Below are 23,961 nucleotides of genomic sequence, written 5' to 3'. Positions count from 1 at the left end.
GCATGCAGAATTTTATGTATGATGGTCACCATTGAAGTATTTTTACCTTTTTCCTGCAATCTAAAAGATTACTCACTCTTCTACCCTTAGTACAAATAGTGCCACTGAAATCAACAGGACTACTCATACACAAAGTTAGGCATATGTTTAAGTGTTTGCAGGATCAGGGCATAACTGATTAGTTGTACAGAGGAAGCAGCGGGCAGAGCGTATAAAAAGTACTATCAATTGCACAAAGTAAACAGAAACAAGTATAATATTCTTCTCATTGTTTTCAGTTACCACAGTATAAAATATTACTTGTAACAGCAGTTGATACACAATTTCCAGAAAGTTGTGATTTTGTGAAGTTGACAGTTTCCCTTTAGTTAGCTTGTAATTCACCAATGACCAGTTACTTGTATCATCTCTGTAATGGCTCTGTGAAAGCTTCTATTTGGGTGGAGTGTTCTCAGGATAGTGCATTAGCAGAAAAAGGCAGCCATGCCTCATTTGTACCAGACATATAAATGGAGCAACCGTTTTAAACTCCTTTGGAGCTGGCTAAGGGCTTGTCTATACTTACCAGGGGATTGACAAGCGGCAATGGATGCATCGACCGCACATCGCTCTCCTGACTCCTTCTCAATCTGGTGAAGTACAGAGTAGGGGGAGTCGATGGGAGAACATCCCCCATTGACATCGCGTAGTGTGGACTCGGCGGTAAGTAGATCTAAGCTATGTCGATTTGAGTTATGGTATTTACATAACTCAAATTGTGTAGCTTAGATCCAGTTTCCCCTGTAGCATAGACAAGGCCAGAAACAGGCAGGTTCTCCGCAAGTTTCTCTTCCTTGGTCTGCAAAACACCTGTTAAGTCCGAAGTACAGCCTGGGAGGTATGCCAGGTATGTAGGTGTTTTACTGTGTTTACACAATAGGAAACGAACAATTCCCCTGGTGTGTAAAGCATGCTTGGAAAAAACAACTATTGCATTAACACTGCACCATCCAGCCAAGTTATTATGAATTTGACGTTTTCTAGCAATAATTCAATTTTGTTACATAGCCTCACATCTCTCAATCAAGACAGCATTCTTTTTCACTGTATTCTCTCTGCATCACACAGAGTTGAAGGAATCCTAGGCTGAGAAAATTGGGATTGAATAAAAGGGCTATTTCTTCTAGGAGTTAAGTGCTGATAGTGAGTTATAAATAACAGAGAAAGTATATAGGGATGTAAGGCATGAAATTATTCATTTGGAGAGCAAGTGTGTTTGTCTCATCTCCTTCCTACATGTGTATTGGATGCTCCCCCTACTCATACCATCCAGAAAAAGAATGCCTTCTTGATCTGCTATGTGCATCATTCAAGTTATTGGAAATGTTGACTAACAAGAATTGTAAACACAAGCTAATTTCATTCCCAGATCACACCTACCTACACAGCTAACCAGGGTTAGTGGAATCATTTTATATGTTAAACAAACAAATGGGAACATTGGTGCTTTTTGAACCATTGCCCATAATAGTTGGAAGAGGAATTGACATGGTGTTGTATAAATGCAAAAAGAGAAAATATAAATAAAAGTAAATTAAGACATAGAAGAAAAATAAATGGATGCTAGCAGGATACAGGTATTAATCCTAGTTTGTGCTAGTACCACACATGATATAAACCTGAAATATGAACTTAGAAATAGGACAGATGCTTCACTATTGGACAAAGCAACAACCGTAGAGCACAATAATTCACCAATTCTTGGAGTAAAAACAGAGGGTTTTTTCCCCTCATGTATTTATTACCTGAATGAGGAAAAATGTAACATACTGTAATTAGTAACTAAGACCCCAATTCAGGAAAACATCTCTGTTCAGGAAAGCACATAATGAGACTTAAGCATATGTTTAACTTCATCCCTTAATTTCATGAATAAGGATGATTTAATAATGTGCATATGTGATTTCCTGAATCAGGCCCTCAGGGGTCTAATTTTGCAAACACTTACTACCAGGTGTAATGCATACCATGTTAAAATGCAAGTTTGGATCTCAAATTGATATAATACTCTATATCATACTCATCTGATCTGGGATCTCTTTTAAAGAAGCATTTTTTGCTTAGCTATAAAACAGTTTACATCCAAGTCCATTTTTGCTTTAATTTGCTACCATTCTCCCCAGTATCTTTTATATTCGGCAGCTTATCCTTCTACTTAAACATGATTAAATTGGTTAGAGAAGTAATCTGACTCTTTTTGCAAGTGAATTTTTCATTTAATTACAGAGCAGGTCTGTGTTGGACAGTCTTCAGTGATCATCCTAGAAAAAAGGTGTTCATTACAGTATTGCCATTAACTTGCTTAAACTGTACTAATGGCCTGATTTTCATAAATGCTGAGCATCCACAAATCTCACTGAAGACAATAAGAACTACAGTGTTCAATACGTTTGAAAATTAAGTCCTTAACTGTTTTGAAATACCAAGCAATCTTTGTAACAAGCACGCAAATGTTTCCCACTAAATTATATTACAACACAATGCACATTTTACACACTTACAGCAAATAAAATTTAAGACAAATCATTTCAATACAACCTCCAAAATGATTTTATGACCACTATCATTTAGCTATTATCCTACAACTTATTTGCTGTGTCTGCACAATAGCACTGATTTATAAACATCTAAGACAAATACAAAAATAATCCCAACACTTTTCTCTGATATCTATTTTATGTTTTTCACTTTTAAGTGATATTCATTAAAGGGTTAATAATCACAAACAAACCCATCTGCTGTGGTACCACTGCTCTCCACATTCATTACAAATAACGTAAGTCATCATTTGTTCATCTGGATTTGCATTTCGCACCCAACTAGGCAGGAAGAGAGTTCCCCTGGCAATCATAGTGACAGTGCAATCAAATTTTTCACAGCGCCTACATTTTATTTTGTTTGTCTGTGTGCCATCAATAACTTGGGGAAGCTGATGTTCCTGAACAGATGATTCTGTGTACAAAGCTCTGAGTTGTTTCAGTTCATCATTGGCCATTTCCATCACTGTCATATCAGCAAAAGTCTTTGGACTCATAGTCCCTGAAAATAGGTTATGTTTTAAGTGGGAATTTTTAGGATTCTTCAAGTTAGAGACTTTGCTTCTGATACAATTTTTGTACTTTTTGTCATTTCTAGCATGAAGAGCAAAAATATGCTCTTCAATTTCTTTGGATAATTCTTGCCACTTATTGGCTTCCTCTTTGCTTGTGGCAGAATCAGTCAAGGCTTTATAAATAAGTTCTGTGCATTTCAACCTCATGGGCTTCATATGTCCTTGCTGTGGGCTTGTTTCACTGCCAGCAGGTTTAGTGTTTTCATTATCGGTGTGCTGCTCTTCTAAAAGACCCAGTTGATTCACACTGCTTTTTGGCTTATTATACACTTCATCTTTTGAAACGTTTTGTGATGTCAGCAAACTGTTAGAACCAGCAGCATCTAACATTTCATGCTGATTCAATTCTCCAGAAAACTCAGTTTGTTCTTGTGGAACCGCACTGAAATATTCATTGTGCTCTTTCACACTCTGAGAAACTGACTTTTTATCTTGTACCGATGAAAGATAGTTATTCTTGTAAAGCGTCTTCCACTTTGATAATAAATGCTTTGCTTTCTTTTTCAATGTTATTGCAGGACAGTTCTGGAAGACTCTGTACACAGCTTTGGCAACATCAGTCTCCTGAAGATATTCTATAGTCATATCAACAGCTTCAAGTTCTGTAAGGTGATTTCCAATATCTTGGAAATTGTTTTCAGACAGTAGCTTCTCAATATAATGGGCTCTGTTCATAATTATTTTTTTATCAGACATTTTTAAACCTGAAAGAAAAGTAATAAAAATATATGATATCATCTTCATGACCATAGAGAAAGCTATTATTATTAATGTTCTGCAAACTTTCATAAGCTTTGTTATTGTACAATTTATTTTATTCTTAAATGTGCAAAAAACCTCACTTACACCACACATGTCCTTATTTGAATGTACACTATAGAAGTAGATACTAAAATAAGCTAAATATGTAGCCAGTTACATGCTCAGTCAAAGTTTTGAGACAACAGAGTGGCTTTGCACTATATCCTAAATATTAACAGACTCTGGTTCTATTAGTCAATTGGGAAAAACAAGGTCCAAAGTTCAGTGTTCACTACTGAGAATGCCCAGCCACAAGTCCTCTGATATTTAAAATTTAGAGACTGTTAGAGCACTCCGGCTGAGCAAAACTGTTACAATGACACAAAAAGACTCTTTTTTCTCATACAGCCAGGACACAAACTATTTAGGGCTTTATATATCAATGTCAACCACTTGAATTTCACCAAGAAGCAAACAGAAAGTCAATGCGGTCTTCAGAGAATTGGTGTATTATTATCAAGTTTATATGTTTGGTCACTGATTCTGCATGCCTCAACTTTTGGGTTCCTCACTTGAGACCTCTTGAACCTGTTTTTCATAACTGCTGAGCACTCAGTTCCAACTGAACTTAATGGAAGCTACAGATCGTCAGCACATCTAGACAAACAAGGAAGGTGGGCATCCAAAAGTTAACGACCATCTTAAAAGATTTTGCTTTGTGGCTTAATATTTTTTTAAAATCAATCTTTGTCACCACAGCCAGCCCTTTTCTTAGCGTGAGTCTTCCATGAACGTTTACAAATTTGGCTTAATAAATTCCCAAATGTTTGGGTGTCTTAATATCTAATATAAAATCTTTTATCTGGCTTTAACATTTTTCATTGTAAAATAAAAGATATCATCTTTCACAGAATTTATCATAACAAAACACTTAATTAAATAGTGCCAGAATGTTGCCTTTTTATTTATTGCATTTGTTTACCATGACAAAGCCATTATTTCCCCATTTCTGTTTGCCATTACAGGCAGCTTTAATTATAACAAATCAGCTTCTGCATCTCACACCCCTAGAACAAAACAAAAAACCCAGGAGCCCATTTTTCTGTCAGTGGATGTATAAATGTTATTGACATAAATGGGGATTACATATGCATATCCAGGAGAAACCATAAAATGTACAAAGGCTTTAGGAAACCTGTGCATTCACATTCTCCCCATATGAAACTAGCTTTCAGTGCTTATATTTAAAGTGTTTTGCAGCAGAAAACTGAAACACGCATTGATCGCTTCTTCATATTAAGCTTCTCTTAGGCCTTGACCATGTCAGGAAGATAAAATCATATGACTAACATATGTGCACTGTGTGACCAAATCACATTTGTCCAGGGAAAAATGAATAAATCCAATATACAATTCAGAATATATTTTTCAGGCCGTTGTTGTGGCTCCAACAATTTTCATTTTTAAAATGTGTTAATTACATGTGTTAATATATATACATACATACACACACTCTATTTTTGACATTTGAGGTTTTTTGGGTAACTGTTATAGTACACAGATGAACAAATTTAATTGGGAGCTGCTAAGTTAAATCCTGGGAGGCTAATAGAGAGAAGTGGGACCAGACCAGTAAACTCCCACTGAGGTCATCTCCTCTTCCCTTTCCCCTACTAGTTCCAACATTCTACATCCCATAGCAAGTAAATATTTTATTTATTTACAACGGTAAAGTAGGTTTCAGAATAGCAATTCTTATGTTAGAAATTGTTTATCTGTACTTTTTGCAAGCTCTTTAAGGCAAAGGCCTCTTTGTGTATTTTTCATAAAGTACCTGGCACACTAACTGTGCTATACAAATAATGTTTTCACAGCATATGCACTGTTATGTGGCCTAATGAAAAAGTAAAGGGCATTCGGGATGTAGATTCTTGTCATTTGACTGTTTTTAGATTTCCCTTATGCCTGTCTCATTATGCCCATGACAAAAATCAAAGCCCTCAGGACAGGAACAATATTCAAATTTGTACAAAAGACCAGCAGTCCTAATACTTTACCGTTATCTCACTTTGATAAGCATAAATTAAGACTGGATGAAGTATTCACTAAAGTGAATTCTTGGCCTTGTAAACCAGTGTGATTGTGTCACTGTTTTCAGGGTTTGTCCCAGTCAATTTTTTTTTAAAACCAGAAATAGTGTTTTGTCACAGTTTTTGTACATCCCTTCTGACTCTGACCAGCTAAAGAAATCAGCCAGCTGAGAAGGTGAGACTGATAACAGGTTGGCTAAGTGCTCACATATTAAGGAATATATCTTCACCAGACCTGTCACATGTGTCACCCTGCTTTGCCTTAGTCATGAAGGTGCCGAGCAGAAGCCTGGCAGTGCACTGAATGATGAGCTGACAAGCAGCTCACATGATCTGCGCAGCCATATGCAGGTAATTACCAAGCTTGCCTAATATGATTCATGCAACTGACTAGCTTCCTTGCACCACAGATGAGCAGAGGATTAAGGTAGGGTCTCTGGAGCTGGGGTAGAATAAAAGGACTAAGAATAAAAGGGAGATAGGCAGGTGCCTCAGCGCACCAGCAGCCCTACACGCTGACCAATACTGTCTCATTGCTTCCTTGTCCTCCCCTGTTTGTCTGTATCTATTTGTTGTCTCTTGTCTTATACTTAGATTGTAAGCTCTTTGGGGCAGGGACCATTTTTTGTTCTGTCTTTGCAGAGAGCCTAACACAATGCAGTCCTAGTCCATGACTAAGGCTTCTAGGTGCTACAGTAATACAAATAATAATACTTAAAATGAATAATTATGGTAGAGAGAGTGAGGGGAAGGTCAAAGGGGAGACAACTGAAGGATGCTGAAAGAGAGGCGAAATGACTACAGGAAAAGTGAGGAAAGAGAAAAATAGAAAACAAGAGCATAGAAAATATGAGGAAGAGGTAGAGTGGGCAGACTTTTTTGCCCTTTATTCCCCAGCTGCCAAAACCCTTGCTTCACACCTCCCTGACTGCCTCCAAAAACAATCCATAAATATTCCCAGACTGCCTGTCCCATGTTTTGACTTTGAAAATCTGCTCAGCATGACAGACTGAATCCACTTTCAAGGCTCTTGTGATCTTAACTCATGACATTTTCAAAGTCAGGGAAAACTGTTGGTACACATCCAGAATATACATCCACAGAGGAGTAGTTACAGACAGAAGTTAGAGAGGAGATAGCACAAGGGGGATGTTTACTGTATATAAAGTTTTAAAAGTCCACACGATCATCCCACAGGGAACAGGAAGGAAGGAAGGAAGAAGCCTATTTAAGCTATCTATTTGTGCAGAATTTAAGATTTCACTAAACTAAATGTTTCAGTACATTATGGATGCAAAGATAAACTTTCTGCATGTGAACTGAATGTAAATCTTCCAAATTGAACTGAATGGAAAGCAATGCAGTGTTATCTTTTTGAATTTGCAGACAACATCAATGCCTACAGTGAAATTAATATCAATTATTTATTACAGGGTCTGCCATGTTTCCCTAAGTGTGAACCACAGCCCAGCCTGACCTTCTTCGAAGCTGACTGACACCCTCTACTGGCATCCTAACGTGCCTCCAAAATGTCAAGCATGAATAGGTATAAAGAGCTTTGTAAATCTTGGATGATTGGTATTAAAAATGAAAAATGCTACTTAAGTATAGTTTTAAAATATTTAGAAAGAAGAGAGACTGACAGGATACATTTTTCAGTTACATCAGTTGAATTGTATGCATAACAACATCCTCAGTCTCATTGTTTAGTTTAGAAATACACACAGTCTAGTACAATGAGAAGGTTTGTTTAATTCTAAAAAACTAAAGTGATGGAAAAAATAACACTATTCATTTCCAAAAGTATCCTACATCCTTAATAATGACAAATACAGATCCAATCCAGCAAGTACTAGATTACGTAACTAAAAGTTACACAATGAGAGAGCAGATGTATAAACTCAGCACTGCACTTGATTAGTTTCCTGTCTTACAAAGATCAAGTAGTTGGTGTTGAAAGAGGAAGAAAATCTGCTGGCTGTTATGGTTGGTCATGAGACACAGGGTGAAATTAGCTACAGTGTCATGTGCTCATCCAATATGTATTATACTGCACTTCAGGATAAGACACTGGTTTGGCTAACACCCTCACCTCCAAACAAGACCTTTTCCAGCCCTTTTACAATGGTTACAAATGTGTGTGCACTGTTCCATGCCACATGTAAATTCTATATCCATACCTTTTACACGCACATGCACACATGAAGTGGTTAAGTTACTTACGAGTTTTCTGAATCTCCCAGGCGTGCATTAACTTTTCCAGGACTTGGCTCTAAATGACTAAAAACATATATGCTTTAAACAACACATACAGCCTATGTATGAATCAATATGCCATAGCAAAAGATTAAATATAATATGGATTAGAAGTAAAATAAGTGTGTTGAACAACTAAATGAGCATTTATTATAATCTTAGAAAATTTACAGCTCAAGAGATAGACTACTTACATGTAAAACAAAATAGATGTGTTTACAGGAAATCTTTCCTCAGAGGTTGATGTATGCATTCAATGAATAGTAAAGATTCCATACGGAGCAGTTCACACAGGATCTATGAGCAAAGTTAGATAAGAAAAAACAGAACAGTTAAAGCAGTTATCAAAATATGTGCACAAAGCTATTAATAGACCCTATGATGGCCCCAGAAGAATTAATGTCTGAAGGTGCTCTGTCATCATCAGCAAACAATTTATCTGGGCTCTTAATCAAGTTATTAAGATATATTTAGGGCCCTACCAAATTCATGGTCCTTTTCCCTCAATTTCATTGTCACAGAATTTTAAAAATCATAAATTTCATGATTTCAGCTATTTAAATCTGTAATTATACGGATCCTGAACCAAAACGGAGGTGTGTGAGGGGTCACAAGGTTATTGTAGGGGCATTGTGGTACCGCTACCCTCACTTCTGCACTGCTGGTGGTTGTTGTGCTGACTTCAGAACTGGGCAGCCGAAGAGCGGTGGCTGCTGGCCGGGAGCCCAGCTCTGAAGGCAGAGCTGCCACCAGCAACAGCGCAGAAGAAAGGATGGCACGGGATGATATCGCCACCCTTACTTCTGTGCTGCTGCTGGTGGGGCGCTGCATTCAGAGCTGGGCACCTGGCCAACAGCCACCGCTCTCTGGCCGCCCAACTCTGAAGACAGCACAGAAGTAAGAGTGGCAATACCACGACCTCCCTAAAATAATTTTGTGGACACACACACACCCCGTGAAACTCTCTTTTGGGTCAGGACCTCCAGCTTGAGAAATGGTGGTCTCCCCAATTAAATCTGTATAGTATAGGGTAAAAGCATACAAAAGACCAGATTTCATGGTCCGTGATGCGTTTTTCATGGCCGGGAATTTGGTAGGGCCCTAGAGATATTCCAGCAAAAAATCTCTCAAATGAAAACAGCCACTTTGTGTAAATGACAAAGAACAATCCGTGTATATCTCTCTCTCTCTCACACACACACACACACACAGAGGAAAGACACCTTTAGTCATTTTGATTGTTAATTTCTTATACCAATATGTCTGGTTTGCCAATGAAACTAATGTTGTTAAGGACCAACTGTTTCTGGTTTAACATGCTGTACACTGAGTTTTGGTAAATTTTAAAATGTTCATCACTCAGAATTAAACAATGTTTTAAATTACATCTGTAAGTAAACAGTAATATCCTACTACTATAGGCATTTATGACAAAATATTTTTAAAAGACCGGAAACTCCCCCAAAATTGGAAAATCAATGGGAGATATCAAAACAATAACCCCAAAATGCTCCACCATGCACAATACCAGCCTTATTGTGTCCCTTCCACTCAGAAAAAGAGAGGGGCCCTACAGTATGTCCTGAAGGTCAACAAAACTGGTATTTCAGACCAACAAGGTGGAATGAATTCAAAAGTTCACTTTCACTTTGGTTGTTATAGGTCATCTGTAAACCACTGTAACCTGTGAGAACAAAGATGGGGAAGAGAAAGCCTAGGCACTATTTTATCACTAATGAGGACAGAAGATAGGATAAAGTCTGATCCTCACATCAACAGAGTTAGCTGATGAAAAAACAGTATACTCCCTCAGAACTTTCTGGAAACAGTGGTTATGCTGGCCTCCAGGAGTGAATGTCTAAACCAGTCCCCCACTCAAAAGAAGAGCACCCCCACCTTGGATCATAGGAGGAATGAGTGGTCTGTGATGTGGGTACATTTCCAAATGCCCTATCTTCCATCCCAGCACAAAGAAAAGATCAAGAGTGAGGAAGACCATGAAACCTTGAGCTGCTCCAGAAGAATTGTGTATTTTTTTCATATAAAAACTTAAAAATGGGTGTGTTGTTGTTCAAAGTCATTAGGGGTCCACAGAACTTTTAAAAACATTTGGGGTTTACTGTAGTATTTTGACCACATTCTCATTAGCATGCACAGATGTGCATGTCTGCTGCTCTCTGTCCGAGAGTTGGAAGCATTTCAGCACTGCTGTATTTAGTTTGTGAAGGGCTTTAGGATCCTTCCGGATTAAAAGTAATATACACATATAAAATACAAAAATCTTACTCTAATTTTTGAGTCACTGTTTTATTAAAATAAAAGGCAATGTGAAAAGAACATGAGCGGCACCAGCACAATTACTGCTCTATAAACCAGGCCAGGACTCTGGAGTTCAAACTCTGGGACGGATGGAAGAGAGTTATCACATCAAATCCTTTGTCCCAGCTCACACAATAGCAAACAGAGATCTGTGTGCTAACCAATGTAAGACACACTGACGGTAGCTATAAAACTCTACAAGTTTTTACTGGAGGTTTCATCCCAAAAGGTTATTTTTGTGTATTTGGAGGGGTGGGAGGTAGAGTTGTTCTTCAAAAGAACAGGCAGGAGAACTCCCAGTCAGTCGCGATCTCCGGCTGCGCAGTGAGGCTACCACTAAAACAGGCTCCCTACCTTCCCCGGCCCTACGCCGGTCCCGGAAGCAGCCAGCGTGGCCCAGCGGGCAGCGATTAGGAGTCTCCTTCCACACGCTGCTCCTGTCTGTAAGCACCACCCTCACAGCTCCCACTGGCCAGGAATGGGGAGCTGTGGCCTAGGGGAGCTGCGGGGGCGGTGCTTGCAGAAAGGGGCAGCATGCGGAGCCACGTGTCGCCCACCCCCTGCCCAGGGGCTGCAGGGGTGCATTGGTGCTTTCCAGGAGTGGCGTGGGGCCAAGTAGGCAGGGAACCTGCTTTAGTGGCAGCCATTCTGCACCGCCAACCGGGAGCTGCTGAAGGTAAGTGCTGCCCGGCAAGAGGCTGCACCACAACCCCCAGCCCTGAGCCCTCTCCCGGAGCCAGCACCCCATAACCCCTTCCTCCACCCCAACCCCCAGCCCTGAGCCCCCTCCCAGAGCCAGCACCCTAAACCAGCCCTGAGCCCCCTCCCGGAGTCAGCACCCCATACCCCCTCCTGCATCCTGAACCTCCTCCTGCACCCCAACCCCCAGCCCTGAGACCCCTCTGAGAGCCAGCACCCTGAACCCTCTCCTGCACCCCAAGCCCCAGCCCTGAGCCCCCTCCCAGAGCCAGCACCCACACCCTCTCCTGCACCCCAACACTCTGCCCCAGCCCAGAGCCCGCTCCTGCACCCAAACTCCCTCCCAGAGCTTGCACCCCTCACCCATTCCTGCACCCCAACCCTCTGCTCCAGGCTCAGCCCAGAGCCGCCTCCCACACTGTCAACCCCTCGGCCCCAGCCCAGAGCCCGCACCCCCTCCTGAACCCCAACCCTCTACCCTGCCCTGGTGAAAGTGAGTGATGGCGGGGGGGGGGGGGGGGATGGAGTGAGTGGGGTGGGGCTTTGGGGAAGGGATGGGGCAGCTCCTGGGTTGCCCTTAAATTCAAAAAGTGATCTTGGGCATAAAAAGGTTGGAGACCACTGGTCTAGGGTCACCAGTATGGATGCCCAGGATCCTGTGCTGCTCCCAAAGCAGCTATGCTGCAATATAATCCCACCCTTACATGCAAAAAACCCACCTCCTTAGAGTATGTGTATCATTGTGGGTTCAAACTAACAGTAATTTTGGGGTATATTTTCTATCGAAAATCCACTCAGGACTCAAGAAGAGCATGCCACAGAGTTCCTTCCCACTCAAAGCTCCACTCCCCAGAGTGATGGAGCTCCAACAGTTGTGTTGTGTGGAGAGAGAGAAAACATGGTGTAAAGCAGTAGCTTTGACCCTACTCTCCTCTACCAGGTGGACCCTAGTTTGCTTCATTCTGTTACCATGGGCACAAGTTAGTATGTGGCCCAGTTAGTGGCAAATTATCCCATACTTACTCTCTCCAGACCAGAGGCTAAGCACGACAGTATTTTGTCACTATCTTCCATTAATAGGGTGACCAGAGGTCCAGATTTTATAAGGACAGCCTCAATATTTGGGGATTTTTCTTATATAGGTGCCTTTTCCCCCCCATCCCATCCTGATTTTTCACTCTTGCTATTGGGTCACCCTATCCACTAATAATAAATAACTCTTAATTCTAGCATAATAATTTTTCAACCATAGAACTCAATTTTACAAAGGTAGGTATCATTATCCCCATTTTCAGGAACAGAGAGGTGAGGTGACTTGCCCATTGTTACATAACTGGTCAGTGACAAAACCAGGAAGAGAATCATGATCTTTTGATCCACAGCCCAGTGTCCTAGCCACGTCACAATACACTGCTCTAAGTAAATGGTTGGGGGAAAAAACAGAACGTTTGGGAACAGAGGCAGAATAGGAAAGAAGCAGAAGAAAAATCTCAAGTGTTTGAAGTGATAAGACAATGCTTTACAGCAGTAGCTCTCAACGTTTCCAGACTACTGTACCCCTTTCAGGAGTCTGATTTGTCTCGAGTACCCAATGTTTCACCTCACTTAAAAACTACTTGCTTACAAAATCAGACATAAAAATACAAAAGTGTCACTGCACACTATTACTGAAAAAACTGCGTACTTTCTCATTTTTACCATATAATTATAAAATAAATCAACTGGAATATAAACATTGTACTTACATTTCAGTGTATAATATAAAGAGCAATATAAACAAGTCACTGTCTCTATGAAATTTTAGTTTGTACTGATTTCGCTAGTGCTTTTTACATAGCCTGTTGTAAAACTAGGCAAATATCTAGATGAGTTGATGTACCTCTTGAAAGACCTCTGCATGCCCCTGTGGTACGCGTAACCCTGGTTGAGAACCACTGCTTTACAGAATGCGCTCAGCAGTTTTAAAATGCAGGATTTAATTTTTTTACCACCAGAGGGGGCTGTAGTACAACAAATCCATGACATCTTGATTTTTTTTTCCCTTAAGTGTAAACTGATATTTACTATGGGTGGATTCTATGACATAGAAAACTCACTCTGGATTATTATAACTGTACCAGCACACAAGATTACTGCTTTTTTCCTTTTGTGGGTCTCTACCTTAAAGGGTCAGTTTTTCAAAAGTCCAAGCAACAGATGAGCCAAGCAAAATCATAGTCCCTAAAGTGTACAGAGGATGCACGGCTTGATTTAGCATAATTTTGTAACATTGACATTATTCTGCTGCATGTAAAAGAAGAAAGGTAGCAGAATCCATTCTTTGCTGTTGATTGTCTGTTTTGAAATTTTAAGTACAGTTAAAAAGACCAACAAACAAACTGTCTTTCAGGAAAAAAGGTAGTAATCATTATAGAAGCTACAGTGAAACTAGGCAACATTTCAATCCATTTATTCAAGTACTTATAATTCTATTTTCAGGTCAGGGGAAACAATAGTAAATTTGGAGCAAAGAAAGTCATGCTGTATGCACAGCATTTTAATATCAACTTTTGTTAGAAAAGAGGCAGCATGATCTAATGGACTGAGAACATTTAGGCCTGGAGGAGCACTCTAACCTGAATGTGCCACACCTTAAGTGGTGAGAGGGTAGCTTCTAGCACTTATGATTATGAAGGTTACCTTCCAGTCCTGAACACAGCGTAAACTGATACAGTACTGCCTTCTTAGGTCTGCAGGCAAACAGCTCCAATACCCCTGCTGCAGCAGTGGTCAGCGTCACATCAGTCTTCACTGCTACTATTCAGAACTGTCTGGGAAGCTCAAAACTGACAAAAATAAGGACAACGTCACTCTACTATTTGGAAAACCTATGAACTTTATCAGGGAAAGCACTGAAACTATTTACTGGGTAGGACCACCAATAAAAACAGAGGCTGGGTGGAAGGAAGAACAGCAAAAACAACCCTTCACAACATTTAGAAAGATGAGCGGGGGGAAGAATAGTGGAGATGAGATGACTATGTGTGCAACAGTCAGAAGGCTTGGGGAAGAGGACCTAAAGAAACATTCTCAAGACAGTCCAGAGTCTGCGACAGAGAGAGAAAATGTTTCTCCTTTCCAACAGCCAGAGAGGGACTATGGTACTTCAAATTTAATCAGATACCTACTTGCCCAAAGCTGATAAGAACAATGGCCTGCTGACAGGAATGCTAGCAGTTTAGGAGTGCCATGGTACAAGTAGGCATCAAATAAGTTTCTCAAGTCCTGACTGTGACAATGGCTGACCAGTTGCCGGCTCATACCAAGGCCCTTAGGACTCACTAAACACTGACAAATGCATAGCTGGAAACCAGCCCGGCTCACCTGTGGTGTTAGCACTGTCAAAATAGATGTTAAGTTAATAAGAATGTGTGTAGTGTTTAGAATTAATGAAATGCTTGCAGGATGCCGTATGTATTGATCTCACTTATAATATCTGTAGCCTACAGTATAAAATACACAACTACAGAGGTTTACAATGCACTCACCAAACAGAAAAGAAACATTAATTAGTGTAAAGTGCTAGTTAAGCACACAGAAAACCCTCACTGAAACCAAACGAGCCATTGTGAAACAAAGGACAAAGACTTCATTGATTCCCACCCATCCATAACTCCCATAAGAGGGGCCCTGTGAGTGAACTCATCCCATAAGATTGAGCTCTGGGGAAAAGGAATTAAAAATGCCTGACAAGAAGCAACCATATCACTATGCTGCTTGGAGTTCAGAGAGGGCAATATTTCTAAGCATAAGTAAGGGATCCCCAAGCTACTTAGTCTGGGTTAGCCCTAAAGGACATAGAGCTTGCATATAGAGCAGCTATCAGTCTTTGGATCCTAAGACTGTAATTCATTTGCGTGTGTGTTTACCTTCTTTAGCCTTGTAACTAACTCTCTCATTTCTTTTTCTTAGTTAATAAATCTTTAGTTAGTATTATAGGATTGGCTACAAGCATTGTCTTTGGGTTGAGATCTGATGTACAACTGATCTGGGGTAAGTGACTGGTCCTTTGGGACTAGGAATAACCTGAATATTATTGTGATTTTTGGCGTAAGGGATCTCTATCACAGACGCAAATTTACCTAGGTGGCAAGACAGACTGGAGTTTGTCTCACCTGTTTTTTAAAAACTTCCAGTGACGGGAATTTCACATCCTCCCTTTAAGCCTATTCCAGTGCTTAAGAAAAACTTTCTAACTATAAGGGTATTAATATCTTACCTAAATCTCCCTTGCTGCAGATTAAGCCGATTACTTCTTGCCCTACCTTCAGTGGACATGGAGAACAATTGATTATGTCTTCTTTATAACAGCCCTTAAGCATATCCTCCATTATTCAAATCATTAATGAAATATTGAATAGTATCAGGACCGACCCTGGTGGGACCCCACTGGATATGTCCTCCCAGTTGACAGCGAACCATTGACAACTACTCTCTGAGTAGAGTCTTTCAACCAGTTGTGCACCCACCTTATAGTAATTTCATCTAGACAGTATTTCCCTAGTTTGCTTATGAGAATGTCATGTGGGACTATGTCAAAACCCTTACCAAAATCAACATATATCATGTGTACAGCTTCCCTGCCCCTCCCAAATCCACGAGGCCGGTAATCCTGTCAAAAAAGGAAATTAGGTTGGTTTAGTATGATTTGTTCTTGACAAACTCATGTTGGTTCTTATGTTTTTAAAGATAGGAACTATATTTGCTCTTCTCCAGTCATCTGGGGCCTCACCCATCCTCCAAGAGTTCTCAGAGACAATCATTAATAGTTCTTAGATTGCATCTGCTAATTCCTTAAGTATACCCTAGGATGGCTTTCGCCCTTCCAACTTTAATATATCTAACGATGGGGAACTGCGGAAACCCACCTGCTGCCACCACAGTGGGGAGCTGCGGGGGTACCTTAGCTCCCCGCTGTGATGGAGGGGAACTGTGGCGGTCCTCCTGCCTCCCTGTGGTGGGAGGAGCTATGGGGATCCCTCTGCTCACCCCAGGGCGGCCAGGGGGTCCCCCGCCTCACAGCAGTGGCAGGGAGTGGTGGGGGTCCCCCTGCCGCTGCCACTGTGGACAGATGCGGGGCTTCCCCCAACACGCCGTGGCAGCCATGGAGCTGCGGGGGTCCCACTGCCTTGCTGCAGTGGCAGGGAAGTTGCCAGGGTCCCCCTGCCCCTCTGTGGCAGCTGGGGACTCCGGGGGTCCCCCTGCCCTACTGCGGCGGAAAGGGAACTGCTGAGGTCTCCCTGCCCTCCTCTGATGGAGAGGAGTTGTAGGGCTCCCTCTGCCCCCCCATGGCAGACGGAGGTCCCCCGTCCCTCGGCAGTGGCAGGGGAGCTGCGGGAATCCCCCGCCGCTGTCCCTGTGGGGAGATTCGGGTGTCCCCCTGACCCGCCGTGGAAGCCATGGAGTTGCGGGGGTCCCACTACCCTGCCGCAGCAGCAGGGAAGCTGCTGGGGTCCTCCAGCCCCACCATTGTGGCTGGGAAGCTGTGGGGATCCCCAGCCCCCCACAGCAGCCAGGAGCTGCAGGGTACCCCCACTGCCCATGGTGGCTAGGAGCTTGAGGGCCCGCTGCCTCAGGACCTCTGTGACAAAATCGTAGCCTTAATTATGACTCAGCTGCATAAAAGATCAAATTCTGATCTATGAATCAACATGACAGCTAGGACAATGCAGACCACAAAGCCCAGGAAAAACCTTGTGAGATAAAGCATTCTAAACAGAGAGAATACAGCTATGGAGCAAACTACCGGAGGAGGAGGAGATCAAGGGAATCCAAAGTCATTAGGAAATACTGCAAAATCTCTATGCAGTATTCTACCTTCAAAATGACACGGACGAAAGCGACTCCCACATCTACACTGCTACCAACAAAATCTAAAAGAAATCAAAACCAAAAACCCTACCTCAAGCAGAGTTTTCACCCTGAAAAGTAAGAAGTGCCAGAGACTCCAGGAAGTCCATTATGACTTCACTATTTCTATTGATCTTACATGGAAGGTGTTAAGATACTGTGGTGATAGGTAGCAGTCTAAAACCCTAAAATAGATTGTGATCCTTTCTATTTTGGAAACAATATTTGATGGGATTAGAAAATACCATTAAAATAGTTATTTGAGTAGTAATACTGCCTCCTTTTTGTTATAAGCTGACACCATTTTTTTTATATTTAGCAGACGTAAATACGCTAAGGTTTTATATGATTACGTAGAAATGTGTTCATATGGTATTATTGAGGGTGAAATTACTTTTCTACAGAAATCTGATAGAGCATCCAAAATTAGTCATTAGACAACTGAAATGTCACATTTATTTCTATTTGAAAAAATATTATGTCGCAAGGAATAAGAATATTTCTTTCTTTGAAAACTTTTTACTGATTAGCTTTCTGTTACATAATTTGAAATGATCATATTGGAGGATTATTATGTCTTCTTTGTTTTTTCTTATTTTTAGAACTAACACAACAACACTGGTTATTGAAATATTTAAGAGTATATGCAAATGACAGTACTAATAGACACGGACAAACATTCTTATCATTAAATTGATCACATGTAAGCAGCAGTTATTTAGCTTGTTATTCTACTACTTCAAAGATATAGTTTCACAGGGTCTTCACCCTGGGCATCAAGTCCTCAGGACTAGAGAATCTGTGAGCTGAACCACTCACACTGCATAAATTTTATCATTAGTTTACGAGTTCCACTTGATCTGATGGTGGAGGCATGAGTCCCTCCCAACATGATATGCGATGATGGTTTCTTTGAAGAATGGTTAGTCTCTAAGGTGCCACAAGTACTCCTTTTCTTTTTGGTTTACATATTGTATCCCGAATCTCACTTGCCTTACTCATATGAGTTGTCCTGTTGAATTTAATGGGATTATTCACCTGAGTGAGGCAAAAAAGATTTGGCCTTTTATTAAGGACTAACTTATAGCTCGCTATTTTCATGGGCTGTAAATATTAATCTCCATAACAGCATTTCCCCCTTTGTTTAGCTTCATGTCAGTTTGTGATAATTCTATAATGTATTTTTAATTTTTTTAAAACAAGTTTTTAACACATACAAACTGAGACAGTATTTCCACTTGTTTTTTATTTGCAATTTCTTTGGTGGCAAAATGATGGTATGCAATTCTGCTTATATTTTATCACATGATAATTACATTAATTTTATTACTGTCCTATACATTGTTCAGATGGAATTTCATTAATGAGTTTAAGGAATTATATTTACACATTAGTAATAGACTTTATTAGAGTTTCTTGAAATCTGCAGCTGTTTCAGGTAGAAAAATACTTCCATGATATCTCTGATCTATGACCAAATCATATTTCTGTCAGTCTTAAGAATTATTTAGCCTGGTGTTTTCAACTTTTGATGCAACACTGTATTACTTGAGAGTAAGAAGATATATTCCTTCATACACGTTCCTTCTCCCCCAGCCCTTCACCTTCTACATATCTTTATGACAAAACTGAACAGGAACAGGCAGGAAAATATCCCTTCTCTCTTTCAGCTACTTTTCAATACTTATCAGTAACAGGTAATAGCTGTGACCACTGGATAAGAACGTTGAATCTCCTTCCTTCTGGGAGCTCATAACAGATCAAGCTTTTGTCACAAGGGATTTGTTTTCAAAATATGCACTATTATTTTTGGACACAATTCCAATGGGGTGGTTGGGGGAAAGCAGTTTAATAAAATTCCAGATCTTAATAGAAGATTCAAGTATTGTAAATTAGTAACAGGTGGCGAGTTATGTTTGATTTACAATATTTAAAAAAAACAGACCAGTCAGAACAAGACAGTAGTATTTTGGTATGCAATAAGCAACTTTTGACAAAAGATACCTGCGAATTACCATAATTTTAATTTAAATTGGGAGTGTCTCTTGAACTATGGAGAAGGCATACCCTACTGCTTTCACAGAGGTAGGGTTATGGAACCTTCCCCCCAAAACTTGTATAGCGGAGGGCAGGGCTTACCTGGAGTACTGAACTCTGTAACAGTCAAATAGTAAGTGCTGGTACCATTGACACTGTACCATTTAAATTCTCACAGTACATTTACCCAATCAAAACTATTTACCCAAAGAAATATTTTAGGATGTGTGAGAAAATCTTTTATTTTATTAGTTCCCATTCATGATATGAAAAGTAAATCCCCATCTCACATTTTGCAGAGGTAGTGCATTTTAAAAGACCTACAATTTATTACTGTAAAATCTGAAAAAAACAATATTGAATTGGCAATGCTTCACTGTTCCCTTATAGCCAGAGGATGCTATATCCAATTCTCTCATTCTAAGAACATGCCAGGAGACTCTAATACAATTACAGGAACTGCTGCAGTTTATAAATGAACTAATTTAATTAAATCCAGTTTAGTTTTCTAAATTGCTCAGATAGATGGATTCATGCTAGATGGAGGAAAACCACTAAATTCATACTGCCAGTCACTTAGGACAGATAGCCAAAATGGCAAAACTGCTTAACACTACAGAAATCATCCAAGAAGAAATCAGATTCTTCACAATATGTAACTGCGTTACTCAATAAAAGGAATTCAGCACAATTTCAATTCAAAATGATGTCTCCCAAACCCATTGAGTATTCATAGGTTTTTAGACTAGTACTTCCCTGGATTCACTTTTTATGTGCAATAGAATCCAGAGCATTGTCAAACCCAACCTCTCAAAAAACATGAGTCAGGCTCACTATTTTTTTAATAGTTAATTTTTGTATTTGCCTTCTGGGTTTTAATCCTTCAATGCTCACATCTTCAAGCTTTTCTCCACAACCATATGGTCTAGAAACTTACTTTAAAAAAAATGCATGCTAATCTCCACTTTCAATCATCTGACTCCAAGAGCTGGTGAATTAAGAAAAAAATCATAAAATTTTGTCAGACTCACAATAAAATTGTAAGAGTTGGTAAAAATGCACCTATTCACCACAACAGTGTTTCCTCCCCAGCAGCAAAGCATTCCTCAACTCTCCTCCAACTTCCTCTCTCCATTACTTCTCTTTCATCCACCTCACTACCTACTATCAGATTCCTTCCTGCCTGAACCTGAAGGACGACCCATCACTCTCACAGATCTTGGGAGACAAGCCAGTCCTTGCTTACAGACAGCCCCCCAACCTGAAGCAAATACTCACCAGGAACCACACACCAAAAACACTAACCCAGGAACGTATCCTTGTAACAAAGCCTGTTGCCAACTGTGACCACATATCTGTTCAGGGGACACCATCATAGGGACTAATCACATCAGCCACATTATCAGAGCCTCGTTCACCTGTGCATCTACCAATGTGATATATGTCATCATGTGCCAGCAATGCCCCTCTGCCATGTACATTGGTCAAACTGGACAGTCTCTACGTAAAAGAATACATGGACAAAAATCAGACGTCAAGAATTATAACATTCATAAACCAGTCGGAGAACACTTCAATCTCTTTGGTCACTCGATTAGACCTAAAAGTGGCAATTTTTCAACAAAAAAAATTCAAAAACAGACTCCATTGAGAGACTGCTGAATTGGAATTAATTTGCAAACTGGATACAATTAACTTAGGCTTGAATAAAGCCTGGGAGTTGATGTGTCATTACACAAAGTAAAACTATTTCCCCTTGTTTATTTCCCCTCTACTGTTCTTGTAAAGTGCTGGAAATGGCCCACCTTGATTATCACTACAAAAGGTTCCCGCCCTCCCCCTCTCCTGCTGGTAATAGCTCACCTTTCTTGATCACTCTTGTTACAGTGTGTATGGTAACACCCATTGTTTCATGTTCTCTGTGTATATAAAATCTCCCCACTATATTTTCCACTGTATGCATCCGATGAAGTGAGCTGTAGCTCACGAAAGCTTATGCTCTAATAAATTTGTTAGTCTCTAAAGTCCTCCTTTTCTTTTTACAGATACAGACTAACAGGGCTGCTACTCTGAAACCTTCCTGCCTTTGTCATCCTGGTGTACGCTGCAGGTTTAAAGTTGGCCTATAGCCTCTAGGGTCTCATCCCATATCTTAGATTTTGCATTTTCCAGTTATTTTGCAACTTCCCACAAATTGTGTTTATATCATACTGTAGGTTTACCTATTTTAAACCAATAATGCCCCAATCCTGAATGAAGCTTCTTTCACGCAGACCCCATCGAAGTGGAGTCTCATAGAAATCCTGACCTCCTGGTATTCTGATTTGGCCTGACTGTTGGTAACTATCTCCTGGTTTCTGCCCTCTGGTTTCTCTTGATTCTGATCTCTGGGTGTTCCAGCCCAGCCTGATTCCTGGTAACTGGCTCCCTTGGCCTGTGCCTGATGCTAGGCCAGGCTAACCATGCCCCGGCTCTGACATACACTGACAGCAAAACTTCTTCTGTAGCACAGACATAACTTTTGCACTAGTGTAGCTACACCAGCGACTGGCCATCAATGGCTGTAACAAAGGTAAACTCCAGTGCAGACAGTGTCAGATAACAAGATAGAAAACTCACCATGAAAATTACTCAGGCAATCAATCCCATAGTAGATTGTTACTGTAGAAAGTGACATATTCTCACTATGGTCCAAAATATGCCTTTCAAATCTTTCCTTAAAAGTCATTTCTCCCACAAGGCTCTTTTCTTTCTATCTGAGGGTTATATACTGCTTCTCATCACTGTATGATCAGAGTACATCTTGTTCTCCCTTCCCAAATTCCTTATCATCCCTTTAACATGATGGAAAGAGAGAAGACAAAGTTTAACATTGAGCTACAAGACAAATGCTGAATATAGTTACTTGCTCAGTTACTTACTTTTGCTGAATACCATTTTTATCTTTTTTTCTACTGATCTGTTTATATTCTAAACAGGATCCTCGACTTGTAAAGCACCTATCTTATTCTAGGCACCATAACTTAAATTCACCCCTGTGCTCCTGCACAGCCTGGCCCAGAGAGAAAGGTTGGGACAACTTATGCTTCCTCAATTCTTGGGCTGTTGGAAGGAGGGTAGCTCAGCCTCCTAGTTTGCACATGGCTTCCCAAGGCCCCTGTAGCAGCCGGGAAACAGATGGGAGCATCCTAGAAGGCCCCCTTTGCTGGTGGAACCATACTGTTGCTTAGAATGTAAGCTCTTTGGAGCAGGGACGGTCTTTCTATTCTGTGTTTCTACAGAGTCCCCTAGCACAACAGGGTCCTGGTCCATGACTTGGGCGCCTAGGTGACATGTCAATATAAATAATGATAATCTGCATGCCATTGTTCAAGCATAGCTGGTGCAAAAGGACTGAAAATTATCTGTGAACTGGGCCTATCATAAATAAAAACCTGTACTGTGTATGTCTGCGGCTATTACCTTAGACTGAGGAGGAGTTAGTAATGTAAACAGCTGACCACAGAAGTCAACTCTACACTTCAGCCCACGAAGACTAGAGTGTGTTGATCGTTAGCAACAAAACCCAAAGGGAGGTGAAACCTGCCTGGTTCTAGGTTTGGATACGAAGTGGATTCAGTTCGCAAAACTTCGGTACGAAGCGGGGCCCAAACCGCTTACGCAGCTCCTGGGGGTGGGAGACACCGTAACCCCTCCCTCCCTGTGACAAGGGGTGGGGTTTGGCTGAGTTTCACCTCCAGGGTTTAGGTTAACACAAAACAAACGGTGTAGGAGTCGAACTCAGATCAATTGAAATCTGGCTGTTCCCCCCACAGGGCGGGGAGCCCCCGATCTAGAGCGCAGACACGGGCTTAGGGGAGACGGTGTTTCCCGCCCCTGGCTGCAGGGTGCCCCTAAATCTAACTCCCGCTATCACCGGGGGACGCAGGGGTCTTCCCCTCCCCAGACGTCTGACCCCCCCCTTATCACTGGGGGCGGGGAGGGGCAGGCGGTCTCTCCCCGGTATCCCGGGGCGGGGCAGCGACCGTTACCTCCGAGTTGGGGCAGGGGACTCCTCCGCCCCTCCAGGCTGAGCCGGGCGCCGCCATCTTGCCGCTGACGTGCAGGGCGGGCCCCAAGCTGGGGGAGCCGCGCCCCGCTTGCCGCGCAGCGCCGGCTGCGGCCGGGTGCGCGGGGGCGCGCGGGGCTGGGCGGTGCTCGGTGGGCGGGCGGGAAAGGCAGCGCGAGAGACCGGGGAGAGCTGAGCCGCGCCCTCTCCCCAGGGGCGGGAGTGACTGTAACGCACAATCCCGCCCGCGCTGTTCCCTGCCCCGCCGGACTTTCCCGCTCCCGCCCCGAGAGAGGGGAGACGCTGTGGCGGGAGAGCTGAAGGAAATCTCGTTCTTATTTGGCGGCCAGACCACGTATAAGCAGTTTCATAACAAAGCCCAGGCCCTGAGCAGTGTAGGGGGAAGCCAGCTGCAGGGCTAACGTGGCCCCAGCGGTTTCTGTGCTGTCACACAGGCAGCAAAATCACACACACACACACACGCCATTCACCTGTAACTGTCTCCAACACGTGCAAAAATGTCTTCCCCGAGCCTCCAGAGGGGAACTGTCAAATATAGGCAAAATCACCCTCCCAAATCCCCCCCGAAAGAGAGAGACCTTAAGCTGCGGTGAGGCTGGTGGAAAGGTTTCAGTCCTACAAGCATGCTGTTTGAGATCATAAAAAGAATACACAGTGTGTGTGTGTGTGGGGGGGGGGGGGTTTGTCGATATCACCTTCACCCCATGACT

At 41.7% G+C, this 23,961-nt stretch overlaps 1 protein-coding gene across 5 annotated transcripts; it reads right to left on the bottom strand.

Annotated features, from left to right (window-relative positions):
• Positions 1-1,737: 1,737 nt before the first annotated feature.
• Positions 1,738-23,352, bottom strand: TCEANC (transcription elongation factor A N-terminal and central domain containing). 5 transcript variants are annotated; one of them, XM_048860907.2, is made up of 6 exons: positions 23,214-23,352; positions 15,844-15,907; positions 13,936-14,081; positions 8,433-8,535; positions 8,206-8,262; positions 1,738-3,855 (listed from the first exon to the last, which is right to left on the bottom strand). In XM_048860907.2, exons 5-6 carry the CDS (start codon positions 8,231-8,233, stop codon positions 2,759-2,761), a joined length of 1,125 nt encoding a protein of 374 aa, XP_048716864.2. In that variant the 5' UTR covers positions 8,234-8,262; positions 8,433-8,535; positions 13,936-14,081; positions 15,844-15,907; positions 23,214-23,352; the 3' UTR covers positions 1,738-2,758. The 5 variants fall into 5 exon arrangements, with proteins under 5 accessions (XP_048716864.2, XP_048716887.2, XP_048716876.2 ...); XM_048860930.2 differs by lacking the exon at positions 13,936-14,081; XM_048860919.2 differs by lacking the exon at positions 15,844-15,907.
• Positions 23,353-23,961: the final 609 nt, after the last annotated feature.

Source organism: Caretta caretta, chromosome 1 (genome assembly GCF_965140235.1).
Source record: "Caretta caretta isolate rCarCar2 chromosome 1, rCarCar1.hap1, whole genome shotgun sequence".
In the NCBI taxonomy this organism is placed as follows: domain Eukaryota; kingdom Metazoa; phylum Chordata; order Testudines; family Cheloniidae; genus Caretta; species Caretta caretta.
Note: the sequence above shows the minus strand (reverse complement) of the source record. Positions and strands in the feature narration are given on the sequence as shown.